The following is a 27,177-nucleotide window of genomic DNA, read 5'->3' as shown; positions in this document are numbered from 1 at the left end:
ATGCTCATATGTTCGAAATCTTGATCATAGCATAAAATGTAATATTAAAGAATGATTAAATTCCCTATAACTTGAGGTTCTGTTTTAATCAAATATTGTTGAAAGATCAAATTAACTTCCACTATATTAAGTAACCTCAATATAGAACTTTAGCCCCAAAATATAAACAATTTTCAGGATTACTGAAAGCCATCCAGATTTTCATTACTTCCTCTTTGGTTTATCTTATGCTTTTAAAATTGCTGTTAGGTTCTAGAATATAATTTCTCCTTTTCCACTTATTTTGGTTTTCAATATAGGGATGGGTACTGGAACACTTTATGACTGAAACCTAACCATGAACAGCTTTGTAGGGGTCTATCTCACTGTGATTTAATTAAAAATTTTTTAAAAATACATAACTATTATATGTGAATAATGCCTCTTGTTTCAAAATACTTGAATTTGGGGGAAGGTTAATCTTTTTAAACAAAATATAAATTTTTGTAATGATTTCTAATGGGACTCAAAAACAAATTTGGTCCTTGCTTAAGAAAATTGATATGCATCTTTACAATTGTATCTTTAATTCATTATATTTACCTTATTTTCTTTTATGACTATACTAATTTTTAAATAAGTGTTTAATTCATCAGGGAGCATTTCCTTTGAACATCAGTTACATTAAAAACTGAAAAAAAAAGTGTGTTCTAGTAAACATGGTAAATAGAGACAAATATTGGCATCTCCTGCCTTAAAAAAATGACCAGAAATCAGCTCACAGTCTCATCTAGTTTTTACTTGACTAATGACTAAGGGTGCAAGCAAACAACTTAAATGAAAAATGAGATTTAGCTATAGAAATTTAATAATCTATTGTCTTTTTTGTGGAAGTATCACAAAAGAAATTAAGCACAAAATTATGTGGAAATTTCCTATTAGCAATTGGTTCAAGTATACTAAGAACAGAATGGAACTAAATCAAAAAATGAGATAAGAGAAGAATTATCATTTAAAGTATTTAAACAGGAGATAAATATCAAGTTATATCAGAGAAATGTTAATCAAAACAGTAATAAGATTTCATCTCACACCAACTAGGATATAATTTATTAATAAGATTAAAAACAACCTGTGTTGGCAGAGATGTGGTTACAAATAAACCATCACTAATTGTTGGTGAGAATATGATCCAGTTTAGCCTCTATGGAAAACTGTGTGGAGATACCTCAAAAAATTAAGTATAGATTTCCCATATGAATCATCAATTTTCACTGCATAATCATACATTTGGAAAGATATATGCATACCTAAGTTCATTGCAACCTTCAATACAGGAGCTAGGATATGAAAACAGATCAATTATCAAAGACAGGTAACTGGAAAGGTTACGGTACATGTACATAATGGAATATTACTCAGGCATAAGAAAGATGAAATTATGCAGTCTGTTTCAAAATGGATGGGACTAAAGAATATCATATAAAGCAGAATAAGTCAGAGGAAGAACAAATATGAGATGGCCTCATTCATCTCTGGTATAGAGAGAGACCAAATGAATAAATAACATTGAACAATGGGAAAATTATACAACTATTAGGGTACTTGCCTTGTATGCAGCCAACCCAAGTTCAGTCCCTTGCATTCCCCATAGACCCTTTAGCTTTTCAGAAGTAACTCCTTAGCGGACAGCCTGGGTTAAGCCCTGAGAACTGCCAGGTGAAGTCCCCAACAAGACAGAACAAAACAAACTTAAACATGAACAATGACAGATCACTGATAGACTTAGATTCATCTTTCCAAGCAGTGTGGGGAAGGGTGAGGGATTAAAGATGTGGAAGACTGATGAAGTAAAGATAGTGGTGGAAGGTCTTAGCCACATTGGTGGTGGGGGGGTAAGAGAAATTTGTACATCAGTAATCTACATGCTGTATTATTGTAAGTAAGCTACTCTTGTTGGCAGTGTTCAAGGCAAGCACCCTATCTATTCTACTTTTTCGCTGGCCCCATTGATTAGTAAATTTTAATCAAAGTTTATCATGATTCACAATGTGGTTGGGACTTATCTATTCATTTCGGATGCCATATTCATAACACAAGAAGATATTTAGGATAATTTAGTAGTTGTTAAAATTATGAGAATGCTATGTAGCTATGTACTAGACTGAAGAAAGTATGTGAACTGCCCCATTTCACAGATACCAAAGGAAAATAAATACAAATATTTATTCAAAAAATGCATCTACTACATAAAATGTGCCATTCATTCAATTTTTTAAAGCAGAAAATGCTCTGTGCCATGATTATAGAATACTTAAATTATATGCCTTTAATGTTACTTTAATTTACTAATATAATATTGGCATTATGTAATGTTACAGTATGTTATCTTACCATCAGAGCAACAATAAAACTACTGTGTTTGGGATATCTTAAGAATGTGATTTAATAATAGTTCTTAAAAAATGATTTATTCTGGAATTTTATAGCAGTCTAGGCTAAAATAACTTACCTGTTATAAGACTTTGAGTAATATCTACTCACTTTAAGAGAGCCTCTTCAAACTCCAGAACAGCCTAAAATAAGATTCATCTTTCACTGTGACGCATAATCATGAAGGGACATTCTATCGGGTTACACTTCTGGGAGACAAAATGGGAAGAAAAATTCTAAGTTATTATATCCAGAGTCTATTGGAGATTCTCCTCTTGACGATCTCTAGAGAATCGCCACATTTGTGAAAACAAATTTCTATAATTATTTACTCATTAATTTTGTGGCACATTACAGAAGCAGACATCATTGTCATCTGCAGCACAGCAGCACAGTCCTCCCGTTGTTCATCGATTTGCTCGAGCAGGCCCAGTAATGTCTCCATTATGAGACTTGTTCTTACTGTGTTTGGCATATCGAGTTCGTCACAGGGAGCTTGCCAGGCTTTGCCGTGCGGGCAAGATACTCTCGGTAGCTTGCCAGGATCTCCGAGAGGGGTGGAGGAATCGAACCTGGGTCGGCCAGGTTGGCTGCATGCAAGGCAAATGCCCTACTCACCCATGAGAAATTTTTCACAAAAGCTAGCTATCTGAATAATATGTATGGATATATTTTATCCGTTTCACTTGTGTGTGTGGTGGGGAGAGTTTGAGGGTAACAACCCCAGAGTATTTTAATAATTCCCCAAAAGGATAGTTGTAGGTTTTCCTCCCTCTGTGCTTAGGTGTGATCTGCTGGTGCTTGCTGGTGCTCAGGGTACCATATGCAGAGTTAGGATTTCCCCAGGGGCTGGTGTATGCAAGACAAGTGCATTAATTACACAACAGTATTTTTTTCAGCCCTATTTTAATTTAATTTTATTTTTTGCTTTTTGGGTCACATCCGGAGATACACAGGGGTTACTCCTGGCTCTACACTCAGCAATTACTCCTCGCAGTGCTCAGGGGACCATATAGGATGCTGGGAATCGAACCGGGTTGGCCACGTACAAGGCAAATGCCTTACCCGTTGTGCTATCACTCCAGCTCCTCCAGCTCTATTTTTTTTCTTTTTGGGTTGCACCCGGCGATGCTCAGGGGTTACTCCTGGCTCTGCACTCAGGAATCACTCCTGGCGGTGCTCAGGGGACCATATGGGATGCTGGGAATCGAACCCAGGTCGGCTGCGTGCAAGGAAAACGCCCTACCCGCTGTGCTATTGCTCCAGCCCCCTCCAGCCCTATTTTTATGGAAGGTTTTCGCATGATCATGATTTATCTTGTAATCCATTCTACATAATTCATTTTATAATCCATCCTAGTGATATTTTCTCCTCCCCATTTCTTTCTGAAGGAATGATAGTTTCATTGGAATTCACAAAAATTGGTCTATAATTCCTGCTATTAATATTAAAGCAATGCTTAGTCAGAATCTGGATCCAACCTATATTTCAATATACAGTTTGTCCTCCATCTATTACATATTCAAAATCTCAACAAAACACAGATTTACTTATTTATAACCAGATTGAGTTGTGCTTGTTGGCTTAACTTGCTTTCAGCTGCACTCTGATATTGGCCAGCTTCACTGATACATTTTTTATTGGATGTAAATTTCAAATTATTTGATTGCATACTTGTTTTTCATTTGCTCTTATTTTTATTCCTGTAGCACTTAGAGTAAAATACTAATAACAGTGCCATCAGAATATTTGATCTAATGCTTTTGTTGAAAAGCAAATATAAAATTATTGGTTAGTTGAAATAACAGCAAGCATAAGATAGTCATGTACATAATAAAATGTAGTATATTTAACAATTTACAGTATTTTAAGTTAATAAGCACAAGTATAAAATAAAGAAATATTGCTAAAATTAAATAGGTAATATAATTTCCCTTAGCATTCATTCAAATATTCTTATTAATATGTATGCAATTTTATAATTATAATGCTAAGTTTATTGTCTTTCAGGCTTGGGAGTAGAAACCAATATTTATAATTGACAATAACCAAATGAATACCAAGTTCTTGCTCAATATAAATTTCCTATATGAATTAGACTTATACTAGCATTGTTGATAGTTTTTGTTTTCTAAAAAAAATTTTTTTCTATCCTAGTCAATAGCAAATAAGTAAAATAAAATCTAACATCAATTGTCTTTTTGACAGTTAATAATTTTCCTGTGCTTAAAAAACAAATCTTAATTTGCTTTTTATAATTTCTTATTTAAAAGAGGGGACTCAATTTTTGTAAACGACCGGATATTTAGAGGCTCACTCTCCACTATCATAATAACTATCCAAAATGTAATCTTTATAGAATTTGTCTGTAAGAATTGAAACTGACCAACTTGTCAGTTTCTTACACCTAAAATAACGGCTTTAAGTAGATAAGCAATATAGTCACTTTTAGTTCAAAATATCTTCAGATGAGGACTTAAATAAAAAGTTAAAAAATAATAAAATGGACAGTTTATAATATTAAACTTTAGTTAATAATTTGTGCATAGGAATCTTTAAATTCATTGTATTGTTTGATTTTTAGCTACTCAGAATAGATAATGCACTATGATTAACCACATAATTTTTTTAAGTTGAGTAATATGAAGATGACTTTTAAATGTGCAGCACAGTACCAGTTGTTCTATTTTCATTAATTGTCATGTATCTTGCCATGTCCTTTATCTGCTTGTGAATTTACAAGGAGCACAGCAGGTTTTGAATTTTTAATAGGCTTTCCTCAAGGAAAGGAAAGGTCAGTATTAGCATAAAATTCTTCTTAAAGATTTGTGGCACAAATGTTTCACACCGGAGAACAGGTGTTACCAAAGAACTAAAGCCACAAAATCTGATTTTTTTTAATGTTTAAAGAAAACTTAATGTTTCATGCAATAAAATAGCACAAGGTCAAATCAATATAAAAGTTCTTTCAAATTAGATGTTGTAAGTTATTTGACACATCATCCGTAATTTCACTTCTCAATAACAAAAAGAATGGGTTTTATGAAAAGCTTACTAAATCCAAATATTGGAACTACTCTTCAAGTATCAAGGGAGAGTCATATAAAAGCTGAAGTTGGAAGTACAAACCATTCTGTGACTTAGTAAATATGTAAATATGAAATAAATTTCTATCACACATACACAGGAGATACCAGGACAATAGTAGAAAAAGTATGAAAATGAAGAGCCAATGAAATCAAGTGAAACTTGAAAAATGAGTGAGAGTTTAGACAAAACAGTATGAATCAATAATTTAATCCCTATATTTCTATAACCCTTTGAAAATCAACATCTATATACTGTTAAGATTTAGCTCCATCACCCTGAGACTTCATCTTAGGAAGTTTCACAGTGTGTGGTTCAATCGGCAATATTCTGCTATCTATAGTAAAGATAGAATATTGCAGTAATTCAAATTTAAAAACTAGTTTTATAAAAAAAATTTTCAAACTGGTATGTTATAATTTTGACTATATGAATAGAACAGGTTTTAATAATTTCTGTTTTGTCTATGTCCTACACTTCAATCTATGTATATATACCCAGTGTTCCTTATGAATTATAAAATTGCCAAATCCAAAAAGATCTGTTTTTCATTCAACAGTTTAGATATAATTTTTCCTCTATTTATTTTAATTGAAGCGCTGTGTCTTACAAAGTGATTATAGTTGAGTTTCAGGCACACTACATTGAAGCACTGATCCCACCACCAGTGTCAACTTTCCTCCGCTAATGTTCCCAGGTATTATATGATTAAGGAAATCTTCACATGTTTTTATGATCTGGTTTAGGGCTGTTCTGTGAATTTCAGAACAGTATTCTGATCTTCGATAGGACTAGAATAAAATTGTTGATTTATTTTAATCAATACTTGATTTTTATGATAGTACATAATTAGTTCTCTGTTAAAATTACTGAATTGATAGATACTTAACATCATAAATCATGAAGGTGTCAGATTAAAGGATTGCTCTTCTCAATATTTTCTCATGAATTACTTTATTTCCAGATGAAACAAAGCATATTAAGTTCATCTCCCATTTGGAAAATTGCCACCATGTTTTCTCATTTCTATGAACATTTATATTATCCCAGGAGCAATATACATTTCCAGTGTCTGTAAAAAACATGTTTTGTGACTTGAGTATGGTTCTCTGGACAAAATAGCGATGTATTAATTCTGAGAGCTTTTTTTGCTAAAAGAAAAAGAAAATAATCTCAACTACACTGAGTTGTTTATGATTAAGTAAATATGCAATCAAAAATTATCTTTACCTAGCACCCATTTTCTTTAAATGGAGTATTTATTTGCAATTTTATGAAAAATTGGTAGAGGATTTACAGTAGTTTTATTTGTCCAGAAGTCATAAAAATGAGTTTGACACACAATTGATGACTCAATGTCAATCATTAGAAATACTTACCCAGAAATTAAACTCCTTTGTGGACTTACTTTGGTATATATTTTGTGTACATATATAAAAATTGATATATGCACAAAACTTTGATATATGTGTATATATGAAGATAGTTATTTAATTTTAACAGTTTTATGTTCATATAAAATTATTTTTACACTCAAGTTTTTGGTAGATCCTTTCATAAAAGAAGAAAGCTGCATTCTATTTTAAGCAAAAGTATTATGTACTATGTTTAAATATAGTTAGATTAAAATATGTATTCATGTAAATTTTCTAAAGAGAAAAATCCAAGCCTATATAGATTAATAGATGTAATTATTTCAAGTTGAGGGTTATGTCTTCCATGTTTCATTTCTCTAGATTACAGATCGGTTGTTCTCTTCTTATTTATTACTAAGCTGATGAGTATTAAAAGGAAAACACATTCATGAAGATATCTAGGCTTTAAATGCATGATAGTTATTTAGATAATCTACATCTTATCAAATAAGAAAGAGAAAATGACATAATCTCCTACTGAAAATCGCAAAACAATGAGTCTAGCACCAGAAAAGATTTGCTGATTAGTTTTGCTGATTTCTTTATGACTAAAGAAAAATATGTGAACGTCACATCTTGCTAAACATTGCTTTATTCCTCCTATGGTAAAACGTCTTCCTTTAGGGTAAAAGTTTCATGGTAGGCAGGGAGAATCAACACCTGGAATTGACGCATTTATATTCAGACTTTTCTCATAGATTTCTGACCTATTGTTCTCTTCCAGATGTTTCTTAGTTTGCTTATTGGTGCCAGGAGGTTTTCTTCTCCAAATTTATAAACTAAACTGTCATACTGACGTACTATTATATATTTCCCACATATATGCAATAGTACATAATACTATTATATAAGATATAATTATGCTCACACAACATATATACACACACACAAACACACACACATAAGATTTTGGTGTTTAGATTTGCAGTGGAATGGTATTTGTGTTGAACTGCTATATTCAAACAAATGCATGAAAAACTATTTTGTTCTTTTTGTTTTCTTCTGTTTCTGTTTTGGGCCACACCCAGCTGTGCTTAGTGCTTACTCTTGACTCTTGTTTTCAAGGATCATTCCTGGTGAACTCAGGGGACAATAAACCATCGGATTGATTCTAGATCAGTTTTGTAAGACAATCTCCCTAACCACTGTACTATCAGTCTACCCACACATGATTGTGGAATAATAGTATTGTCCACATGGGCAAAGGACCCAGAAATACACTCTCTTTATTTTGTCTTCTGGGATCTGTCCACACCTTGTTTGAGGTTGCTACATTAGATTAAAATATACATTGAGGTGTTGGGGTGATGTCTCAAAATACTGGAGCATATACATTGCAAACATATGCAATATATGCACCCCACGAGCAATGCCGAACATGTCTTAGTGGCCTTGTGCAGCACGGTATCTTTGAGTCAATCATCTTGGTGCCAATTATTGCCAGGATTATTCCCCAGGCTGCTAAGCACAATAATAGATAGATAGATAGATAGATAGATAGATAGATAGATAGATAGATAGATAGATACATACATACATACATACATTTGAACAAGTAGTTGATTTAAATACATTTTATAGTTTGCTGATTCACCCATGACATTAAAATATATAGAGGCATATATTACATAAAATATATGCAAATTCTTGCTCCTTGACCCAAAAGTACTTGTGGGCTTCTTGATGTCTTTTGTTCACAGCTGCTATGGGCCTGTTGTTTTCATTTTGTTCAAACTAGGAGCACTAAGAATGATTCACACTGTTCCTTGTGTAGTTTAAATCTTGTTATTATATATTTGTTTTGGGGCCACACCTGGCAGTGCTCAGGATATGATCTTAGATCTGTGCTCAAGGATTACTTCTGACAGAAATGGGGGTGGGGGGTATATGGAATGTGGGGGATGGAATCCAGGTTCACCTTTTGTAAGACAAGTACCCTACCCACTGTTCCAACACTGTCTCATTTATTTTGGCTGACTTATAGTACATATAATTTTACTAGTTCCCCAATAGAAATATGACAACCAATGAAAACTTTATAGAACATGAATTTCCCATACAATGTGAGACAAAGGAACTTTACAGTCCTAGAATAAGGTGATGAAAGCAATGTGTACTCTATAAGTTTAACAAGGCAGATGAACTGTTGTCTTTGTCAGGGGCCATCTGTCTATGATGTGGGCTTTTTATTAAACTTAGTAAAGAAGGAAGAGAACTGCATCTATTTTTTTTAAAAAATTATTAACATAATAATACTGATTTGTAAAAGTCTACTACGGTTGTTTCGAGTACATTGATGAGTGGAATGATACTTATTCAATGCTTATTTCAAGAGCAGAAAAAATGACCCAATTTTTCAATGTCAGAATTTCACAGATCTTCTTAGAGTATTTTCAGCATTATTTACCTTTAGAAGTTATCATGGATGTGCTCTTATTTTTATTTCCCAAGCTTCATTCAGACCAAGATAAAGGAGATGGATCGCTCAAATATATTTTATCTGGAGATGGAGCAGGTACACTTTTTATTATTGATGAAAAAACAGGTGACATTCATGCCACAAGAAGAATTGACAGGGAAGAAAAGGCCTTTTATACGCTACGTGCACAAGCTATTAACAGAAGAACTTTGAGACCAGTAGAACCAGAGTCTGAGTTTGTGATCAAAATCCATGATATCAATGACAATGAACCCACATTCCCCGAGGAAATTTATACAGCTAGTGTTCCTGAAATGTCTGTTGTAGGTGAGTAATTTAAAGAATTCATTCTGGTATTCTAATACTATAAAAATCACTACCAAGAATTCTCTGATATTAAGGTATATGAATTTAAATCAGTTGGTCTTCTTTTGAATATATGTTTAAATTTTATCATTTAGGAAATGATTCAGAAAAAATAACTGCATACTCACTTCCCATAGATTCATGAATTTTTATAAAATAGTGATTTCACTAATGAAGAAGTCAGTGAATCTCAATGAAAGGTTATAAATATATAAATTTTGTTGTATTTTCTGGTTTATAACTATATAAAATTCTGATCGCAAATATAAAGACATTTAGAATAACATCCAGGATATTTTATGTTCTTTCATATTTTTTCCTTATTTTTCTGATTTTAATTTAATAACACTAATAACATTAATGAAGTGAAATTGCCTCTCATTAGTTGATCTGATATCACTGTCACTGTCCTCCTGTTGTTCATCGATTTGCTCGAGCTGGGGGGGTCCCAGTAACGTCTCCATTGTGACAATTGTTATTGTGTTTGGCATATCGAATACATCACAGGTAGCTTGTCAGACTTTGCCGTGCGGGCGAGATACTCTCCATAGCTTGCCGGGCTTTCTGAGAGGGGCAAAGGAATTGAACTCGGGTGGGCCATGTTGGCCACTTGCAAGGTAAACGCCCTACCTGTTGTGCTATCGCTCGAGGGCTGGAGCGATAGCACAGCGGGTAGGGCGTTCGCCTTACAAGCGGCCAACATGGCCAACCCGAGTTCGATTCCTCCGCCCCTCTCGGAGAGCCCGGCAAGCTACCGAGAGTATTCGATATGCCAGACACAGTAACAACAAAGTCTCCAATGGAGACGTTACTGGGCCCGCTCGAGCAAATCGACGATCAACGGGAGGGCCTTTACCTTTACCTTTAATAACATTAATAACCATTAGTGTTATTTATTTTCTTAGCTAACTCATGCATATCAAGTATTTAAAATATGTTTTTAACATAAAAAATCCACTGGTATGAATTTTGAGTTTAAGTCAAATAGTTGAAAACCTAAACTCGTTCACATTCTATGTAAAATTACCACTTCAGGTTGTGGTTAATATAAGAAAAAGCAAAGAACTGAAATTTGTAACATTCAGAAAAATCTCGTTTTTTCAAAGCAAATAAATGAAGTTACACTTAAAGTCAAAGAAAAATAAGATTGCCTTAAGCTTTTTATTAAACAAAATATTACAGAGTGATAGCATTTGTAGCTCTGTGATGGGATTTAGTAGAAAGATTTCATTTGTCAGAAACAGAGAGAAGTTGAATAAACGAATGGGACAATGATGATACTTTTTATTATTATCACAGTGATGATATCCTTTTTCCGTTCTGCATTTCTCAAAAGCATTGTTCCCAGATTATTATTTAATATTTGCTTCATAAAATCCCAAGGACTTTAGGCAATCACCTTACTACAAAGCCCTTTTAAATGTCTTGAACTTTATTAAGCAGCTTCTAATAGTTCATGGAACTTGGGATCATCTAGGATTGTTTCTAAATTTAAAATTTAATCTATTCATAAAATTGTATTGTAGAGCAGATGGTAATTGTTTTTATAGTTAATTAGTGGAGAGGGGAAAGAAGAACTTACTTACTCCTTTGAGATTAGATCTGCCCTTTACAAGAAACCAGTGTATTATGGGAAAATGAATTTAAACATCAAATCTGAACATTTATAGTTACTGCACTTATCAGAACGTGATACATTGTTACATTTCCAAAACTACACCTGTTGGCTAAGCAAATAGGGAGCTGCGTTGGAGATTTCATGTAATAAATCGCTATATGCTTGTCATCTAAATTAAATGTAAATGTTTCTTTAAGAGGTCATTGATAAAACCAAACAATCATTAAGTCTTCCATGAAAACCAGTACTTTTGCTCCTCCTTCTGGTACTGTGCAGAACTAAGCTGAATTTGGATACTTCAGGTACTTCTGTGGTGCAAGTCACAGCTACAGATGCCGACGACCCCTCTTACGGGAACAGCGCCAGAATCATTTACAGCATTCTTCAAGGGCAGCCGTATTTCTCCGTGGAACCTGAAACAGGTCAGGAATCATCTCTATTTATTAATTTGCAGTCTATGTTCTCTTTATAAGTCCAAACTAAAAGGAGAAAACGTGAACAAAACCCTACCATTAACACTCATGGAACTGTGACGAATTCGCCCTGTAATTTTTAAGAACCCAATTAAATGATGAAATGGTTTTATAAAAGTATATGTATTTTAGAAGGGTGTCTAACAACAAATTAACCCTGGAACGCATTTGTACAGACTCGCTTTTTTACACTTTCCAAGCAATGAGGATTAACAGAGTTCATCAAAACCATTTGTCTTTTAAAAGTCATACTGCTGTTAGATATCCAAAGCGTGGTTTTAATCAGCTAATAGCTGAGATCACAATGAAGATAACATAAGGCATCCTTTGCTTCTGTTCCTTTTTCATTGTCTTTAAGGAATCATCAGGACTGCTTTACCAAACATGAACAGAGAAAACAGGGAGCAATACCAAGTGGTGATCCAGGCCAAGGACATGGGCGGCCAGATGGGAGGATTATCTGGGACCACCACGGTGAACATCACGTTGACAGATGTCAATGACAACCCCCCTCGGTTTCCCCAGAGTAAGCTACCTTTAATATCTTTCTACAGGGAAAGTTATCGAGCTCAAAGAAATAGCAGCTGTCACGAATTTCATCCAAACCAACTGAAACGTGTAGAGAAATATGTCCAGTGAGATAGCACAGGGGTTAAGGTGCTTGCATGCAGTGTGTTGGGCCCCAGTTGGGTCCAAAGTTCAACATACGGTTCCCTGAGCACCACCAGAAGTGATCGTTGAGTGCAAAACCAGGAGTAAGCCGGAAGCACAAGAGAGTACAAGGTGCCCGTCTACCCCACACTCCCCCATAAAAGAAGGAATTGTTAGAAAGTCTAGAATAATGGTTTATATTGATGAATTCACTATTATAAAATAGAAAATAGTCATGCTTCCTTCAGAGGCAGGAGGAGCTACAATCCCAAAATCTTCTCCTTAAGAATACTCTAAAAATATAATTCTGATCTTGGAATCTTTTCAGTTAGCAAAAGGAAATGAGCTTTATTGGAAAACAAATAAAGAGATTTCTATAATAAATACATTTTTTATTTTCACTTTGAATTTATTAAGGAAGATCCTAACTGGAGGGTAATTTTTTTTCTCATAAAATTCAATTTGACATATTACAAGAATACCCATAAAGGGTTACATAGGCGAATCTCAAACTAGTTGCATTGAATCCATTGTATCATATTGCATTTAATATCCCTGTGTTTGGAATGGAAAATATACAAACACTATGTTTTTCATGTATTGTTATATAGTTATCTTTTGTGACAGAATTAGCCTTCTACTTCTGAAAGATGTCAAGAGTAGTTCTAAGAAATATTAGATATGGGTTTGGCAAGATTTACAGCAGGTAAAGCAGTTGCATTGTGTGTGGTTGACCCTTGTTCAACCTTGTTCAACCTGGGCACTCGATATGTTTTCCCAACACCCCAAAATGGTCCCCTGAGCACCACCAGGATTGTTCTCTAAATGCAGAGTCCCAGGTAATCTCTGAACACAGCTTGGTGTGGCTTCCAGAACAAATATATAGAATATTTGAATAATTAGTTACTCTAATGTATAATAATATATAAGTAAATATACATATTAGATTGGATTCTGTAATACATGGTTTTTTGGAAGAAGGTAGGGATTGTTACGTATGAAACTAGCAAATAATTATTGCATCTCACTGCAGACTCAGCAAGATTAATGCTTTTCTAACAGCCCCTATTCTCCATAATGGAATTTTGTGTTATTTTGATAAACTGCAGGCCTTTGTATGAGGTGTGTCCTTAATATACACAATTTTCTGCGTATTAACCTGTTAATTGACGTCCTGTTGCTAATGATGTTTTAGTTTTAATTCTTTTGCAACGGTATGTTAAAGTACACAACACCAAATTTCTGTAGTAGTATTTAAATCAAATATTCAGAAGAATTATGTTTTAAGTATTCACTATATAGTGTTGATTCCCTGAAAGCATTTTACTGGTTTTCATTAGAATTTTATATTTAAAAATTTGAGTTGAATTTTTCATGTTTGAAAATATTACAGAATTTAGATATGATTTTTGAATGGTACAATATGTTACTACACTTGTGATGATATTCCTGTTACTTTAAAATACTTGACTCTTGGAACTGCTTTTGTGGTGTTTTGTCACTAAGCATAAATAGAATGATTTTCTATTAATAGAATTCAATTTTCTATTAATAGAATTCAAAAAGTATAATTATTTTATTTATTTTTTTAATCTTCTTTTTTGGGGGGGGTGACTTTTTTTTCCAGTTGATCATATTGGGTGCAAAGGATTGAACCCTTGTCAGCTGCATGCAAGACATATGCCCTGCCCTCTGGTCTATAATTAATCTGGCCTATAATTTTTCTTGTTATGTCAGAATTTATTAGTATTTGGTAATAACTTTATATAGCTCTGATAGGAATATAATAGAACTAACATTTATTAATAATGATAATGGCACAAACAACAGAATAGTATATATTGAGTGGTGATTATTTGATTAATTGATTTGTTTTGATATTTCCTTTTCGGGGGGGGGTTGGTTATAGACAGATGTGCTCAAGCTTTATTCTGGCTCTATGCTCAGAAATCATTGCTGGCAAGGTTCAGAGGACCTTATGGGATGCAAGGGGTTGAACCTGGGTTAGGCATGAACAAGATAAGCACCCTTCCCTCTACACTATTTCTCTAGACCAAAGATGTAGAACACATATAGTGAAATTTTAGAGTTTCTATGCCATTATCATTATTCTTTAGTTATAGATGCAAACATAAACTGTCCTCCTGTTGTTCATCAATTTGCTCGAGCATGCCCAGTAATGTCTCCATAGTGAGACTTGGTGCTACTGTGTTTGGCATATTGAATACATCGTGGGTAGCTTGCCAGGATTTGCCGTGCAGGCGAGATACTCTTGGTAGCTTGCCGGGCTCTCTGAAAGGGGTGGAAGAATTGAACCTGGCAGAGCCAGGCCAGCTGCACACAAGGCAAACGCCCTACCTCTATCCTATCACTCCAGCCCATTTTTATTTTCTCAATTGCACTTTGTGAAGATTATTTGCAACTCTTGGGGATTTTCATAGCTATTAAAATGTTAGTTATAGCCTAATACTGATGTCATCAAAATATTTAATGTCTAATGACATTTTATGAAATTGTAAAGGTATACAGGAAACTCCAGAGCTTTTAAAGTTATCTGCAATCCTCCATATGCTTCTATATTATAATAAGTAAAAGCTCACATTTAACTACATAGAAAGTTATTATTATCCAGTGTTTGGTAGAGTTAAAGAAAGTTTTAGAATTAAAATAAGTATAACTGAACAATGCTATATAAAAGAAATATAACACAAATTTAAACTATATTCTGCACCCAACATTGAATTTTTTTCAGCCATAATTTGATCACTTGACATCCCGTTACTCATGGATTAGCTCTAGCGGGTGCCAGTAACGTCTCCATTCATCCCTGTTGCGTGCTAGTATAGCCCAATGGCGTGTGCTAGTTCTAGGAACACAAAGAGCCTTAAACTGATTGTTCAAGGTCTTGACGAAGAAGTCTGACCATCTCATACATAGGTGGGCGGTCACGCGGTCTTTTGATGTCCCATGGAATCCAGTCGGTAACGGCTTTAGTCCAGTGCTCATCTCCAAATCTCATTATGTGTCCAGTCCATCTGATTTTCGACGCCTTGGCAAACGAGATAACGTCCCTCATCTTTGACCTTTGACAAAGGTCAGAACTCTGGATTCTTTCTCTCATTTGAGTGAAGCGTGATACTCCAAGCATAGCTCTTTCGATTCCTCTTTGGGAGACCCGAATAGCATTCTCATCCTGTTTGCGTAGGGCCCAGGTCTCTTAGGCATATGTTAATGCACGAAGAACAGTGGAATTGAAGAGATGTACCCGGAGCCGGAGGTTCTTTTTCCTCTTCGCTATTTCTTCGACGCTCTTGAAGGCATTTTATGCCGCTTTCTTTCTCCTGAGCCACTCAGGTGCCTGGTCATTTGTCATTTTGGCTTCTTGACCTAGGTACACATAACTGTTGCATTTGGAGATGGACGTTCTGCTGAGAGTGAATGGAACTTCAGAAATGAGACTGTTTCTCTTAAACATTGTCTTCATGAGATTCAGCTGGAGTCCGAGGTTTCCGCACTCATTATCAAAGTCGGTCAGCATTTGTGCCGCTTGTCTAATGTTTGGTGTTATTACAATGATGTCATCAGCAAAGCAGAGGTGGTGTAGTTGCCGACCATCTATCTTCACTCCCATTCCTTCCCATTCCAGTCGTCGCATGATGTTCTCGAGGGTGGCACTGAAGAGTTTCGATGAAATGGTATCACCCTGCCGAACCCCTCACTTGACAGGGATGATCACTTCTTTGTAGAATGCTGAGATCCCGGTAGTGAATCCATAATAAAGCTCATGGAGGATCCTGATGTATTGAGTTTGAATGCCCTGATTGGCTAGGGCTTCGATGACTGCTTCTGTCTCAACAGAATCAAAGGCCTTTTTAAAATCAATGAATATTAGACAAAGTGGCATCTTGAACTCCCGAGAAACCTCAATGGTTATTGTGTGGATATGGTCAATCGTGCTGAATCCTTTGAGGAACCTGGTTGCTCACATGGTTTTCCTTCATCTAGTGTTCTGTGAATCCTATTCAAGATGACTTGAGTGAACAGCTTGTAGATGACAGAAAATAGACAGATCATGTGATAGTTACCAATGTCGTGGATATCCCACTTCTTGTACAGTAGTACAGTCCTGCATATTCGATATGCCAAAACCAGTAAATACAATGGGTCTCATTCCCCTGACCCTGAAGGAGCCACCAATATGGCAGCATTGATAAGGATGTAGAAGGAGGGTCTGATAAAATCTCAAGGCCAAACTAGGCTGCCAAAATGAAGAAATACACAATTGACTGTCTGCACTTTCAATGCACGTACAGTGGCATCAGATGCATCCATAGAGGACCTGATGGTACAAGCATGAAAGATCAAGTACGACATCATTGGTCTGACCAAGACAAAAAGGCATCAATCACATCACATCGTTTTTGACACTGAAGAAGAACTGTTCCTCGGAAGATGCGACAAAAGAGGTGTTGGTGCTTTGGGTTTCCTTGTCAACACGAACTTGGCCATGAGCATTGATTCATTCGAATGCCTAACAATCTGAATCAGACAATTACACTTGAATAGATGTGGCTCACTGCCGGCAGTTTCTATCTTGGTTGTCTATGCACCAACATCCAGTTATGATGGAGAAATTGAGAAGTTCTACACGAAGCTGAAGAAGTTCTATAAAGAAGACCACACCTTCTACAAGATCATTGTTTGTGATTTTAATGCCAAGATAGGACTGAGAAGATCAGCTGAACAACTCCACATTGGGAGCCATGGCCTAGAATGGAATGAACAGGGTGACAGACTGTCTGAGCTCATCATGTCGACCAAGACCATTCATGGTAACTCACAGTTCCAGAAGACCAAATATAAATGTTGGACATGGGATCTCCTGGTGTATGGATCCACAATGAAATGGATCACATCATATTCAATCAACGGTTTTGCCTGATCAATGTCGCTGTTGTCCCAAAATTCCAAATAGGATCTGACCACCATCTCCTTCATGCAAAATTCTACTTCACAGATCAGGGAGAAAGGGCTGCAAAGTTTAAGAAGAGAACTCCCAGAATGACCACCAACTAGGAGCTCTTTGGCACTATTCCTACAACATGGGAAGATGCCGTCGTTGACAACATTGACGAGGAATACAATCAATTGGTTCAGCACCTCCTTGATTATAAGAGGAATGCCAAGAGAGAGATAGCCACAAAAGGATGCCTGTCTTCGAAAACTCTTGCGCTTATTCACCAATGTGGCTTGGTGCATGCCTCTGACAACTGCAAGTGAACATCTAAGCTCACAAAGCAGTGCAGAGAAGTGATCAAGGAAAACCTCAAGGAGAGAAGAGTAGCGGTGCTGGCAGATGTGGCAGAAGTGGGAAAAGCATTCGTAACTCCCGCCTGTCCTTCACCAACTACAAGACCAAGATGACTGCCCTTCGACGTCCTGATGGATCTTTTACATCTTCCAGAAAGGCAATGGAGAATATTATCCATAACTTTTACTCAGATACCTTTGGTAGCCACGTCCACCTGCCCACATACCAAATTCCACAAGATGGATATGTCGTTCCCAACGTTCTCCCTTCTGACATCCAACACGCCATTTTGTCGGTAAAGAAACAAATAGCACCTGGTCCAGACAAGGTCAGACCTGAATACCTAAAGAACCTGCTGTCAGTACTCATCAATCCGGCTCTTCACATGCTACTTGTCTGCATACAAGGTTTTGTCTCAATGGAAAACCAACCATATTTAAACAGCTAAAACGTAACATTTATTTTACTCATATTTCTTTAACTCTATCATCTTTTTCAACATCATTATAAAGTATAATCAGGTATTTTGCATTTTCTTCTCTCATGATTCTTTGAAATGCTCACATGCATCAAGTAGTTTACCTTTTAAAACAAAAGCTCAATTCAGGCTAATTACATTTGCACTGATATCTACCTGACAATTAATGAATATCCATATGCGACAGCTGAGGAGCACACTTGTGAAGTTGTCCTGCGTGGGTCCCCATGCTGACTTCTTTGTTCAGTAGCTTTTTAACCTTGGTCAGTGTGTAAACTCACACAAAGGGAGGCGCAGCACCCACAGCGGCAGTGGCTCTATCTCTCCCGCCACCCGCGTTCGGTAGTCTCACCCTTCTCCCACCCCGGAGAGATCGATGGCAATGGTTAGGTGGAGGAAGGAACGAGGGCCAGACTGGTAGGTATTAGTCTTAGTTTATTCTGATTCTCTCTTCATCTGTCTCTGCTCCCTTCTCCTTCTGTCTCTGCCCCCCCTGCCCAATCTACAGTCTCATTATATCTCTCTCCAAGAGGAATTGGGGAAACAATTACACATAGGTGCGGTCACAATCAATAGGGGTAGAGATCAATAGGGGTAGAAATCTTAGCCTCAGGAAAGACCGCTCCTAGGACAGATCCTTCCTCAGCAGGAGGACCCACCCTAGAGCAGAATCCCCTGGGTGTGCCTCTCCTCTCCTTGTCCTACAAGCATATAAGAATATAATATAAATCATTTTGTATGGATACAGTAAGAAATATCTTAAACTTATAGAATTGCTCTCCTAGGGCCATCTTGATCTCAGACTACAGTGCTCAGGCCAGATAGTCTTTCTCACCCCTAGCAGGATCCTAGTCTTGTCATTACCTTTGGATCATGACAGCATTTGTCTATGATCAAACTCTTAACTTATAGTTAAGAATCGTGGCACTTTGGCCTGGCCCATTTCGCTGCCAGGGTAGCTCACCGCTTGCCCTGGGTCCATTCAGTCCCTTGTCAGGACCCTGCTTTTGGGGTGTTAGGAACTAAGGGCAACTGAGGCTTAAGTCGAGAAAGCAGATGCCCGGGAATGAATAATATTCAAGGCCAATCAAATCCTAAGTTACAAAGCATGATGTTAACGGTCTTCCTGTATCTATACAAAAAGGATATTACTTTAAGGTAAACTGTTCATAAGGCATAAGGAGAGGAGAAAGGCAATATTTGACTCATACATACAAAATCATAGATTTCTGGGAAACTGATCTTACAAATTAACAAAGTCTGATTAAGGGGAAAGCTGATTAACTGGGTGGGAAGGAGAGCATAGGGAAGACTGTTTACAGATAAACAAAATGGAAGTGGAAGTGCCTCTGGAGCACTGTGATGGGTGTAACCAGATTAATGGGTGTAACCAGATAAATCTAAGCTTCTTGTGGAAGGACAAAGCAATGTTACCCTACAGTCAGTCCAACTTATTTCTCCATTTGTCAGGGTTATCCAGTAAAACTGTATAATGTGCATCTCTGAGAAGTGCTACAAGACTAAATCATTTCACATCTGTGAAGCACTTGACAAGGTGGCTGGTACTAGTCGATTAATATGTTCAACATTGTTGATTTGTACAAATGATGATCTACTAATATTATCATTCTGTAATACAAAAGAAGGGTCAGATCGTAAGCTTCCATGATGATTTTACATTCATGGAAGAAAAAATTATCAATAATCTTGATGGACAGAACAGATAAAAACTCAGATTCCTTCATTGATTAGCTTATATATCACTATGTAGATCAATTGCAGTTGTTGTCAGTCAGGGCAATTATATATTCCAGGGAATAGTTGGCAGTTCCCTCAGACAATTTTGTTTGCGTCAGCTAGAGATACAATAGTGGATGTAAACTAGGAATGCCATTAAACAAACTCACCATTCATATAATAAAATATGACCTGGTCAAAATTATGAATGGTGCCAAATTTGAGTAACTGATATATTATATGAGGGGCAGTTTAATGGAAATAATAACCATATTCACCTAAAGATTCTGGTTTGGAATAGTCTTGCAGAGAATTCTAGAGTGGACATTAGATATGAATTATTTCATTCAAAACATATTTTGTCTATATGTTCTTCATTAAATTAGAGGAATGTTATTATATATAAGTAAAAACATTAGATTGCTGCAGGTAATGTTTATGACATATATGTTTTATGAACATTACATATTATACCTAATTTACATATAGATGTATACATAGATATAAATATAGAAATACATGTTCAGTTCTGTATAAAATAGAGAATGTATGTATATTTATGGTGACAATTAAAGATCTGATATTAGATTGAGAAAAACATGATATAATATACCCAGTGATACAAAGGAGGGAAAATCTTCCAGGCATAAAAATATCCTGTGAGAATTACTGAGATTATAAATTGAATCAGTGAAAGATTAGATGTCACTAAAGAGGTATACACTTACAGAATAGTAATAGAAATGACTTTATTTTGGTAATTATAAAAAAGAAGAGGCACATAACTGAATCTGATTTAAGTTATCATTTTGTTAATTCAAAGTTTTATAAATATGCAAAACTGAATATAATGTGCATCTTAGCATGGTTCTCTAAGAGAGATATTAAGGTAAAAGGTTTTGGTGTGCTGGATAATTGAATTACTAAAATAATTTCTCTTCTTTTGTTTTTGATATTAAATTTTATTTTTCTCATTAAAAATAATATCCCTGAAATTATTTTAAAACTTGGGTTATTTTAAATGACTGGATTTCACAAAAACAGTAGTTAAAATGACATACTATCATCACTTACCTTCTACAAATATGCACTGTGTTTACCATTAAGCTCGTGAGGGAAAATAAGTCTTGATTTCTGTTTACAAGTGGCTTATTGTCTTGCATCACAGAATACTCCAATTTGAAATGTAAGGATGATAAAATAATTACTGCACAGAATGTAATGATCATACACAACAGAACTGAACTAAATACAAGGCATGAGAAAATTGATGCATCTTTTATAGTGGAGACTCTTTTTTTTAATTCTTATTAGTGAAACACCATGAGGTACAGAGTGATAGCACAGCGGTAGGGCATTTGACTGGCAAGCTACCCATGACGTATTCGATATGCCAAGCATAGTAACAAGAAGTCACAAAATGGAGACGTTACTGGGCCCACTCGAGCAAAATCAATGAACAACGGGAGGACAGTGACAGTGTGCGTTTCAGTTATACAATGGTCAAATATCCATCCTTCTACCAGTGCCCATTCTCCACCACCACTGATCCCAGTGTCCCTCCCACCCTCCACCCCCCATCTCACCCTGCCTCTATGGCAGGGCATCCTCTTTTGTTCTCTCTCTCCTTTTGGGTGCTGTGGTTTGCAAAAGAGGCATTGAGTGGCAGTCATGTTCGGTCTATATTCTACTCTCAGCATGCATCTCCTATCCTAGTAGGATCCTCCCAACACCCTTATTTGGTGCTCCCTTCTCTATCTGAGCTGCCTTTTCCCCTAGTGTAGTGGCTTTATGGAGAAATTACCTCTTCTAAAAAATGCCATTTAAACTACTATATGCCATAAGGATTGGAAGAAAGAAAGTTTATTAGGTTATAAATCAACACAAATTTATGAAAATGTTTGCAACATATTCTGTGTAAAAAAATGGCTCATATCATGCTTCAAAGTGGTAGCAAGTGTAATCTTTAAAGCATAATAGTTGCTTTTAATGTTTAGATTCCTCCAATATTCAATTTTTTAAAATAGTTTGTGAATATATAATGCTAACAAACAGAGTAACAAGGGATGGGAAGGATGAAAGTGACAGTTGCTTTGATGGAGTTCAATAAAATAAGCACTGAATAGAAGCTATTGAAATTGAGATAATTGGGAGCAATTGTGCGCTGTCTATCCTAATAGGTTTTAGAAGAAATCATTTTGGAAAAAGCTGGAGGGTAAAATGTTGGGAATAAAATAAAGCCAGGAATAGAAACAAAGATATCATGCTATAGCATCTTATGAAACAATGATGAACAAGAACATAAAATAGAAAGATAATGTATTGTAGTAATTAGAAGAAATCCTGCATAAAACTAGGGTCCCTAGATAATTTTTTTGATCTCTTATATTCCTAAACCTACTCCACCATTTTTTGATATGATCAGCAAAGATCCTGAAATACTGGTTGAAGTTGTAGACCGTAAAGTGTTGACCACTTGAACATATGCAATGATATCTGTTAATGTAGTTATTGTTGTGAAGAGCATAAAGTACATAAGGAATTAGAAAATTTACAGGTTTCTGGTATAGAAGAATTTATAGGAGAGCTTCTAATGAAGTCTGAATACTTTTAAAAATTAAAAATGCACATAAGTAAGCATTCTAATTTCTCTGGGCTGGAGCAATAGCACAGCAGAATTTCTCTAGTTCTACACACCTTCATGTAAAACACTGTACTACAGTTATGATATAAAAGTTATATGTATAAAATATTTTCAATGGCCATTCCAAATATTGTATATATATATATATATTTACATATATATATATGTTTCCTCCATTGGCCATTTCTTCTTCAATAAGCAAGTTCTTCTAGGGATAAGCACAAATTAAATGAAAACATCCTAAGACTCGAGAAAGCTATATCTTTGGTGATAGAAATAACATTAATGGACTTAATTTCTTACAGACAAATAATCTCCATGAATGAGAATTCCAGTGTAAATTGTTTTAATCTCCAAGCAGTCATGGTCTTGGTGGTCATTGAATTTGCAATGTGTCTTTGTGCTCCAACAGAAAAAGACATTTAATATCTACACCAAAAATCAAGGCACCTGATATTCCCACTTACATATTCAGGTCTGGTTTGCCCTCATAACTTACTTTTCTCTTTAAATTAGAAAAGCAAAGCAGACTACATGGAAAAGGTTTATAAAAATTTTTATTGCAGGAACCTGTATATAGTAGGCAATTGGTGAATACCTCTGAGATGACAGGATTTTTTGCTCAAATTGTCTTTTATACATTATCTTTGAGAAAGTGCTATGATATTGATTTTCCTCTATTCCAGAGTCAGTAATTAAGGAATATCTCCTTTATAGTGGCCAGGCAAGTTTAGGCATCTTTACCTCCCTTAATTTGGCTTTAATACATCAGAGACTTATACTGTATGAAAACATCTCAAAACTATTAAAAACATAATAAACACCAGAAGGAAAGTATAGGGGGGAAAACAAAGTTTGCAAAGGCCATCATGTAGATGGTCAGGGTACCAGCCAATGAGCTGGGGCAGAAAAGATGGCTCTAATTCTTTCTTGGGGCTATGATTTACTAGGATTTAGAAAGAAGGGAAGAAACTCCTTATCTGGTATTCAGTCAAAAACATTTGAATTCAAAGATGAGCCAACTCTAGAGCATAGTTTAAAAATAGTTTATTCATATGTTAGTGCTTTCTCACTCACCCTATCACAAAGCCAAAACAATAAGCAAACAAAACAACAAAGAGATAGAATTATTTTGACCAACTACTTAACTTGGGGATTAAGGTCTGAGGAGTTAGTACTGACCTTAAGATACTTGTCTTGTACAATGATCAAATACCCATCCCTCCGAACCCCAAGCACAAAATTTGTAAATCTACAACTGTACCTCATGGTGTCTCACTAATAAAAATATAAAAAAAAAGAAAAAATTTTAAATAAGGAGGCAGAGAGAGAGCTAAAAAAAAAAATAAAATAAAGATCCTTGTCTTGCATGTCACTGAGCAAGATTTAATCCCCTGCACGACCTATGGTTTTCTGAGCACTTCTCTGAGCAGAAGCAGTAGTAAGCCCTGAGCACAGTTGGGAACAGCCTCAAAACAAAACACAAAGAAATTAGTAAACTAACAACCAAACAAAAACAAGCTAAATAAACAGTGAATTTGAACTCCTGAATATTCAAGTTCTTACAGAACCAGGCCCATGCATTAGGTCCTAGTCATATTGGCAGATAGATTGTTCAGAAAACATTTGCATTACATGTAATGACAGTCAACTGAGACTTTGGAGAAATATTAGTACACTGTAAATAAAATGTCAGATGATTAAGTGATGGCATTGGGGCTTGGGCCACACACAACAGTGCTCAGGACTTTTCCTTGGCTCTGGGATTAGGGATCATTCCCAGCAGGTTGGGAGGGACTGTCCAGGGTTTGGGGGATTAAACCCAGGCTGACTGTGTGCAAGGCCAGCGCCGTGATCAATGCACAGTCATCTGGCTTTAAAAACAAAAAAAATCAAGGTGTTATATGTATGTAATTAAAAGGCTTCCAGATTTCCAGAGTAAAATGTATTGTTGTCTATTATATATTTTGTCATCATTAGAATTGATTATAATAATAAACATTTTCTTCATCATTTTGGTTGTAAATTTGGCTGTCTAAAGCACAAGTTCTAACTTAAAGTTTTTTAGTAAAATAAAATATGAAGTCATTATGTGTGTAAAAATACCTTAATGAGATTATAATTATTTCATTAGTTTTAATACTATATGTGTGTACTTTCCATTAGACTACCCCTAACGTTTATAGAAAATTGCAGTTAATTAGAAGCAATGGAATAAATCCAGAATTATACAGTCCCTAAGACATCGTGTATATAAACGACATTAATTGATCGTTTAGCCAGTTAAATTGTATTCATTGTTGTATGGATTGCCTAAATTTATAAAATAAAATAGTATTAAAGTAATATGCACAGTGCTTTACCATAAACAAATATTTGTGAAATGTAATTCAAATATAAACACATTAATCTTTATTAAATATTTGCTTGAGGTAGATAATACATACCTATTCATTAAAATCAACAACCACCGTAATAAACACTGTGGTCTGGGGAGGCCCAAAAAGGTCTGGGCACTTGCTTCGCATGTGGAAGGCTTGTACTGTCCTCCGAATACAGTCTGACCTTTCAGCACATAGCCAAAAATAGTCTCTGAGCACCATTGGGTATTGCCCCAAAAACAAAAACCCAAAACTGTAACTTCAAAACTTATATCACTCATTCATGATTTTATAGCTGGGAAATAAAAGCCAGGTTAAGATTTCAGATTCTCAGGGTGCTGGAATGATAGCACAGCAGGTAGTGCCTTTGCCTTGCACGCTGCCGACCTGGTTCGATTCCCAGTATCCCACATGGTCCCCCGAGCACCATCAGGAGTAATTCCTGAGTGCAGAGCCCAGGAGTAACCACTGTGCATCACCGTGTGTGACCCAAAAAGAAAAAAAAGTCAGATTCTTTGGCTCAAACATCTATGACTGTGCTTCTAATTGCTCTCCCAAGAATAAATTCACAAATCACGAATCACAAATCATCCTGTTAATCGTCGATTGCCTCGAGCAGGCCCCAGTAACGTCTCCTTCATCCTAGCCCTGAGCTTATATTCAAGGCTCTTTAGGAGAATGAGACCCATCATTGTTACTGGTATTTGGCATATTGGGTTCGCCACGGGGAGTTTGCCAGACTCTGCCATATATAAAGAATAAATTGGTGCCTGAAATATACCTTCCTTTACTCAGTGCAGCCTGCCTTTGATTAATTTCACAATTCACAATTGGTATGACCCAACTTCTTAAAATGTTTATATGTGTTAATGCAAACACAGATAAATAAAATTGTATTGGTTGATACTTCTGAAATTCCTGAGGACCAAACATGAAGGACATATTTTTGCAAGCATTTTTTTTATGGCGTTGGCAGGTAAATAAACAAGTTTACAGAAGACAAGGTCTTTCAAGGAAATGTCTTTGTGAGTCACAGAGGGATTTAAGACATGTATCTTGAGTGAGTTCTGGGACTACTGTAATCCCTGCCCTGTACAAGAGAGATTTGATTTAATAAGTGCTGATTTTTGCTTTGTAAATAGAATCAAACTCTCCTCTGCTGGGGTTTCCAAGGTAAAGAAGGCCCTTGGCTAATCTGCATATTTTTAAATTATCAAACACATTTCTTCTAGAACAAGAGTCAGGTTTGTCCTGAGCAGAATGCTTTAGCATAAGCAAAAATAGGATGCATTTTTTAAAAAATGAATCTTTATTTCCCCCTTTATTTTATCACCTAGAAAAACAAGTACCCCTATTATGAAAACAATTTTTTATTGTTTATGTATAGTTCTGAAATCTGCTGATTACCAAAATATACTCAGATTTTTGTCATGGTTTGCCATGCACTAGAAATACCTTTCTCTTATAAAAACTATACAGAGGTGTGTTATTAAAAATTGCTTGATTTATTAAATACCAACTGAAGTGATAGTGTGTGGCAGGATCTTTATTAGGGTATGCTCAACTAAGGTCTATTTTGTTTTGTAGAAACCATTATTATCTTTTAAATTTAGTTGCCATGAAATTACAAAGTTATTTATAATTGGGTTTCAGGCATAAAGTATTTCACCACCAACCCCTTCACCAGTGCATACTTCCTCCACAATGCCCATCATCCCAATCCCGTTTGCTTCCAACCCAACGAACAGTCTGCTTCTATGAGAGGCTAATATATATTTATATATGCATATATGTACTTATATAAATATAAGGCTAATATATATGTATATATACACTTGCATATGTATACATATACATTGTATATATAATATATATATCTAATTCTTTTTCCACTATGGTTTACATACTGTTGCTGATAGGGTTTCATACATGACACGTTCCCATCTTTCAAAACCACATCCTCCTCTTTGTTGAATGCTCCCATCTATTATATTATAGGTGTTGCCCCCTACCTGTCCTATTCTTCAAGTAACATGGTTCCTACCGAATACCTGTTGTTGTGTTCTTTGTTTCCACTGTCTTTGGGTATTCATTATTCCACCATCTTACTAAACGTAAATCTTTATGAGAAAAAGTACAAGTATAATTTCTAAATAGTTTGTATTTTGAAAGGTTATACAGAAAT

At 35.5% G+C, this 27,177-nt stretch overlaps 1 protein-coding gene across 1 annotated transcript in view; it reads left to right on the top strand.

Moving 5' to 3' along the window:
• Positions 1–27,177, top strand: part of CDH10 (cadherin 10) — a 116,616-nt gene that overhangs the window by 45,395 nt on the left and 44,044 nt on the right. Inside the window, exons 2-4 of the mRNA XM_056108954.1 lie at positions 9,366–9,660; positions 11,620–11,739; positions 12,149–12,316. Of these exons, the coding sequence (XP_055964929.1) occupies positions 9,366–9,660; positions 11,620–11,739; positions 12,149–12,316 (583 nt within the window). The remainder of the gene's footprint in view (positions 1–9,365; positions 9,661–11,619; positions 11,740–12,148; positions 12,317–27,177) is intronic.

This window comes from Sorex fumeus, unplaced genomic scaffold, assembly GCF_029834395.1.
Source record: "Sorex fumeus unplaced genomic scaffold, SorFum_2.1 ptg000240l, whole genome shotgun sequence".
In the NCBI taxonomy this organism is placed as follows: domain Eukaryota; kingdom Metazoa; phylum Chordata; class Mammalia; order Eulipotyphla; family Soricidae; genus Sorex; species Sorex fumeus.
The sequence above is the reverse complement of the archived record's forward strand: the minus strand, read 5'-3'. Positions and strand labels throughout refer to the sequence as shown.